Source organism: Falco punctatus, assembly GCF_963210335.1.
Source record: "Falco punctatus genome assembly, chromosome: 1".
NCBI lineage: Eukaryota > Metazoa > Chordata > Aves > Falconiformes > Falconidae > Falco > Falco punctatus.
Window position 1 is genome coordinate 25,984,619 of NC_137580.1, and position 6,000 is coordinate 25,990,618.

Consider the following 6,000-nt stretch of genomic DNA (forward strand, 5'->3'; position numbering starts at 1 on the left):
AGGAATTGTATCCAACTATATTTATCCAACTATCAGTAGAAAATGCATTAGAACTGATACTCTGAAAGCCCAAGACAGTAATTTCCCCAAGGCAAGTTGTAACAACATCTCTCCTACCTGCTTTTAGTTTTTATTCATGGCAATGTCAATATATTCAGTAATTTTATAATTCACAGTCTATGTGTATGAGCATTAATTAATCAGGTTAATGTTAGTAAAGACACAACGCTTGTAAAGATGAATGACTGTACATTTTCAGTTCACTTCTGTTGATAAAGCAACTTAAAATTATTGACGTCATGGAAATTAAGTACTGGGCTAGTATTTGCACAGAACTGCACAGATCTTGGATTTAAGATTCAGTCTTGCAGTCTGTTCATTCAGGCTCTCAATACAAAAATCTGAATGTTCTAAATTAAATTATACTCTAAACCATGGGATTATCAATCTTCTTAGTTGCTGCAAGCAGCTGCCAAACCAAAAGCAAGTACTTGCAATCACAGTCTCTGGTAATCATGTCACCACCTAATCCAGGTAAGGTAAGACTCCCCTATTTGAGATGCAACTCTCTGTGCATAATAACCTTGAAGTTATGATTTAGCTAACTTGTCTTTAGGACAACCACAAAACTATCCTCTTCACAAGACATCCTGTTTCTGTTCCCCTCTCCAAGCACTCGGACACTGTGACAAGGGAGGAGGATTGTATGAACACACCCATTGACATGATCGCCCTGCCAGGGGCAGCCCTTTCAGAACCAAAATAATCAGTATGCAGCGCTATTAGTGCAACACGCAGTTACAGGCAAGTCCAACTGCAGCGCAGACACACCATCATGAATTAATTCTTCAGGTGAAGCACCAAAGGAAACTGCTACCAATTGCGGTTCCTTGCCTTCCTCCCACAACTACTCTTCAATTTAAGAAAGGGCAAAATAACTCTGTGCCCTATTCTGAAAGTGTACTGAGGCCTGAAGGCAGGACAAAGCCTCATCAGCCTTCAGGGGCACTCCAGCCCCACTGGGTAAACAGAGGGAGATACACCGTTCAGGCTCCCACAAGAGCCCAACAGCTGTCATGCTGTGAAGGGTCTGTGCCACATAAGGCTGAGCGCTCAGCGCCCAGATGCCGAGCGAGATGCCTGCAGGTTGGACTGTCTGGCTCTGTGCCATAATTGATCCTCCTTTGGTGTTGTGAAAGGTCAGCAGAGTGGCCAGCCAACTCAATAGCTTTATTTCAGATAATGCAGCCAGACCACCACAAAACAACTGTTGCAAAAGGGAGCATCGCTTGGCTGTAAAAAAATGATGAACTGAAAGACCTATACTGAACAAGCACCACCCTTTCAGTGGGGTAAATGTGGTTTTTTACCACTCACTGAAAAGAAGTGCTGCTCTGGTATCCACAGGCTCTTTTTCTTTTATTGTTCTAGAGCTTACAAAATAACTCTCCAAAGCTTGTGTCACCCACTTGGTTTACAGAAGATTTGCTTTTCACAAGATGAGTGTAAGCAATATTTAATTATGCAAGCCTAACTGTATCCCTTATTAGCAAGGCAAGGTTTTAATTGCCCACTGCACTTCATTTTCCTTTCCAAAAACTACCACAACATCTATGTCTCTGTCTTTTGGGGACTTCCTTTGTTTTATTCTGTTTTCTCAGTGTGGTTTTTTTAAAAGCAAATTGCTGCATCACAGTAATCCTCATCACAGAGTACAGTCAGCCAGTATTTACATGAGCCATTTCTGTGGCAGCAATACTTGCCAGACAATACTGCTAGCCAGTCGCAAAGTTGATTACACATATGTACAACAAAATATACCGTTAACATGGCATAATCTTTCTGTACTCTTGAGCTTGAAAGATGCTCCCTTCCTTTTGCCCTGTACCATGTATTTACATATATACAGACATGCATTCAGACTATTTTATAGAGAGCTCTAAAAGCAATACACAAAAAGCACTTCCATCAGAAATCAGGCACGTGGCTTATGAAAGAAAAGTTTAAAAAAATCATCAAATCACATCTGAGAGTAGTTTCAGAGATCAAGTATCTAAAGATGCATACAACCACCTTTTTACTGAGCTCCAGACATGAGAAAATGAAGTAAAAGTTTCCAGTATTTTCCAGCAATCTGGGCACTAGAAGCTAAACTCTTAACACGTTTATGAAACGTATCTACTGAGCTTATAGAAGTCTTTTCAACGTATCCCAGTATTATAAATGTCACAAGCAGCAAAACGCACCTCACAAATCTCTCCGTCAGCTGATTTACAAAATCAAATATTTCATGCCAGTTCTGTGCTACACTCCCAGACCTGAAAAGAAAACAAAAGCACGTTAGTAGGCCTTATTTAAGGAAGCCCGGCGAGGAAGGGTGACCATTTCAATGCGAAACCAGACAATACAGGACTAGTTGCTCTTCTAATTATTTCAAGTTACCGCCAACCCCGGCTCACGGTGGCACTCCCCTGTGATTTTTGACATGTTTTGTCGCGCGAAGGCATTAAACAGCACCCCGAAGTGAAAGACGCGTGAGGGCTCCCGCCGCCAGGCCCAGCGGCACCGGCTGCCCCTGCCCCGCTCCGGGCGCGTGCGGCCGCGCCGGCGGCACCACAACAACGCGGGCAGCAGCAGCTGCCGGGGGGAGGGGCGGCAGACGCCGCCGGTCGCTCGGGCCGCCTCAGCACCGCGCTCCCCGGCGCCCTCGGTCAGGAGCGGCGCCCTCGCTAAAATCCTCGCAAGTTTCCACGCAAGCGGGTGGGAGGGGGCGGGTGTCAAAACCACCCCGACCCACAACCCCGACGCCCCCCCCAACCCCCCCCCCCCCCCGCCACAGCGAGAGCCTAAAACTTTCCTTCCCGCTGCCGCACCGACCCCCGCCCGCGCCCCCCCCTCCCCGCGCAGCGCGGCGGCGGCAGGCGGCCGTTAGCCCGGGGCGGCCGTTGGCCCGGGGCGGCCCCTCAGCCCCGCGGTGGCTCCGAGGGGTGCGCACGGCCGGAACAAAAGCCGCGCCCGGAGCAAAGCGGCGGCGGCGGCGCCGTCCCCGTCCCCCCGCGCTCCCCTTACTTGTCCAACACGAAGTACATGTCGAAGGCGCTGTGGCACGACGGCCCCTCCGGGGCGGCGGCGGGCAGCAACAGCAGCAGCAGCAGCAGCAGCGGCGGCGCCGGGCCGCGCGGACCGAGGCGCCTCCGGGGCACGGGCCCCGCCATGGGGCCTCAGAATGGCGGGACGCGGCGGCGAGGGCAGGCGGGGGCCCGGCGCTGCCGTCCTGCCGCTCAGCGGGCGCGGGCGGTGCTGAAATGGCCGCCCCTCGCCCGTCGCCGCGGCTCGCCCGGCCCGGCCCGGCCCGACCCTCCCCGCCCGTCAGCGGCGGCGGCGGTGCCTGAGGCGGGGGCCGGGGCCGGGCGGGCTCGGCGCGCCCCTCTGCGCCTGTGTGGCGCGGCCCGCCTCCCTCACCCGCCCGGCCTCGGCGGCCACCCGCAACTTAGGCAATGGCGACCCCGCGCCGCCCCCCCGCCCCGCTCCCCCGCCGCAGGCGCCTCCCCGTCAGGCGGCGGTCTCGCCGGCGGCCCGCGGCTGACCCGGGGTTCGGGTCCCCGGCGGCCGGGTCCGGCGGGAGCCTCCCCTCGTCCTCCGCGAAGGCCCCGGCCCGGCGGCGGGGCAGGCTCCCGACGCGGAGGCCGCTTCTCGCCGTGTGGCAGCCGCTGCCGCGGGGTTGGGGCTGCGTGGGGCAGCGGATCAGAGCCGGGCGGGGAGAGGCTACGGCCCCTGAGGTGCGACAGGCCGCCGTGCCGCGCCGTGCCGCGGGCTGCAGCCCACCCGTGGAGCGGTCGCCGGGGGAGCGGCAGCGTCCCCTGCCCCGCCCTGCCCTGCCCTGCCCCGGTTCAGCTTGGGTTGTGCGAAGTTCGCAAGCCGGCAAGAGCTGACAGAACTGTTTGCGAGGTGCTACGTGTACGTTATTCCACGCTGACAATGAAGACGCGTAATTAAAACGAAACCCGTGGCTCCCTAAGCGTTTCGTACTTCGGGGGGGCAGGCAGCTTGCCTTTACGTTCCTCTAAGCCGCTTCCTCGCTGGGGTTTGGTACTCAAACTGTCCGTGAAGTCAGTGTGTGTCGAGTACCACTCTGAGGAGGTTTAACCGGGAGCCTCCTGGGGTCCTTTTTTTAAATTATTTTTAAATAACTCTTAGGGTTCTTTGCCAGAGGTGCTGAACGTTGGACGTTGTTCTAAATCAGCAGCTATCTAAAAGCTGTTGCACCCCGTGTTTCAGCCATTTTCTCAGTGTTGGAAACTGGCTACAATAGATCCAAACTGTTGCGCTGGGGCTGTGCACGTGGTAACTGCCAAAACGCACTGATTTACAATAGTCTCTGCAAAACTAAATATAGAGCAGACATTTGGTTTGAAGCATAATCTGGATCCTTCACAGTGAACATGAGGCACTGTAGAAAGCATCACTTTGTGCTGCAAGAATATTATCTTTCAGATTTTTCCATCTGTGGTTTCAGATTTTCACAGGAAGTTCAAATGTGCCTAATAATCTTAAAATATTATCTGAAGGCTAAAAAGATGCATGAATTTTCAGTGAAGAAAAATGCTGGTCACATGACAAGCTGCATAAACCCAAATTATCTCGTAAGTTAAAAATAAATGTCTAGCCTCTATTTCTTTGTTTCCTTTCTGGAGTTCTCTCCACGAGCTCTATGTGACAAGCAATTACAAGGACTTGAAATAAAACCGGTTATTCTTTTCTTCACTGTTTGTGTGTTCAGTGCTTTGTTTTAATAGCATCTAGTTGGAGCAGCTTTAATTTACAGTGGGCTGCATTCACCACTATGATGCCTGGAAGCTCAAGACACAGGGCTCTCGAGCATCAGAGACCTCAGGAGACTTCAAATTAGGACCAGACTCGGGATTCTCTCTCAGAACGTGTTAAGTTACATTTTACTAGCCAAGTAATGTGCTAGAGCTCTCAAAAGCCTGTCTCCCATCATCACATCAATCACAGGAGCAATGAGTCAATAAGGCTGTCCAACTGTGGAAAGATAAAGCGCAGTTCAGAGGTGCCCCATGCCTTATGACAAAAAAAACCCAAACATGTTTCCTTCAGAATCTGACAGTTTTGGCTTGCAACGGAAGTGGTCAGAGGGTGAGCAATTCACCAAGACAAAAATCCCCCAGAAATTACTGATTTCTCCCATCACCTGCCAAATAAATTGTTCATGAGTCAGTATGCATTTGTGACTGGCAGTAAGCTGCCATGGCCTTGTGGCCTTTATTAAATTAATGTTTTATGGGGCTGCATAGAGGATATTACCTGGAACCCTACCATTTGTTCCCAAGATGCTCTTTTTTTTTTTTTTTTCCCTCATAGTAACTATCTCATTTCTGAGGTTGACCATCTTATTTACACTTCCCTTTCAGCAGTCACTGCTCCATGGTCTGTTTTTAATTTGATGAGATTTCCTCATGCTGCTAGGCATCCTGCCAGCATAATGCAGAGGTATGGGCACTTCAAAAAACTCCCTGTGAGAAATGCTGTTGGCGTAGGCACTGCAGGGCACAGCACTTGAGTGCGGTAGCAGGCCTGATGCATGGGGAATACAGGTGAGAAGGAGGGCAATGATCCCGTCATGATTTATTTAGGTATGTAAACCTCCCAGCAGCACAACTAGTGCTCCAGCCACCAGACCCTGATGCTCTGTCTTCCAGCAGGTAGTCCCTTCTACCAGGAGGTGAAACAGTGCATCTTTGATTCAAGAGGGGCTACCAAAGAAAAGTTTAAGGGAGAAACACATTGTTTGTATTTCTCTCTGGCAAGAACTGATGTGGCTATTGGAAAAGCACAGCTTACTGCAAGCTTCCATAGCAGGATCTCTGTTTTACTGTGGATGTAAAGGCTGGCATACTGCATCTCTCAGTCAACGTCTTTCTTGTTCATGCATGATAAAATACAAGAAAAATCCTGCGTCAGTCACACCAGCGGTAAACT

General features: G+C 51.0%; 1 protein-coding gene across 1 annotated transcript in view; it reads right to left on the minus strand.

The window, feature by feature from the left end:
* The window catches only part of ANTXR2 (ANTXR cell adhesion molecule 2), a 120,469-nt gene extending 116,949 nt beyond the window's left edge, over window positions 1-3,520 (minus strand). Inside the window, exons 1-2 of the mRNA XM_080409181.1 lie at window positions 3,070-3,520; window positions 2,247-2,318 (exon numbers count right to left, since the gene is read on the minus strand). Coding sequence (XP_080265307.1) covers window positions 2,247-2,318; window positions 3,070-3,215 — 218 coding nt within the window. The 5' untranslated portion in view covers window positions 3,216-3,520. The remainder of the gene's footprint in view (window positions 1-2,246; window positions 2,319-3,069) is intronic.
* Window positions 3,521-6,000: the final 2,480 nt, after the last annotated feature.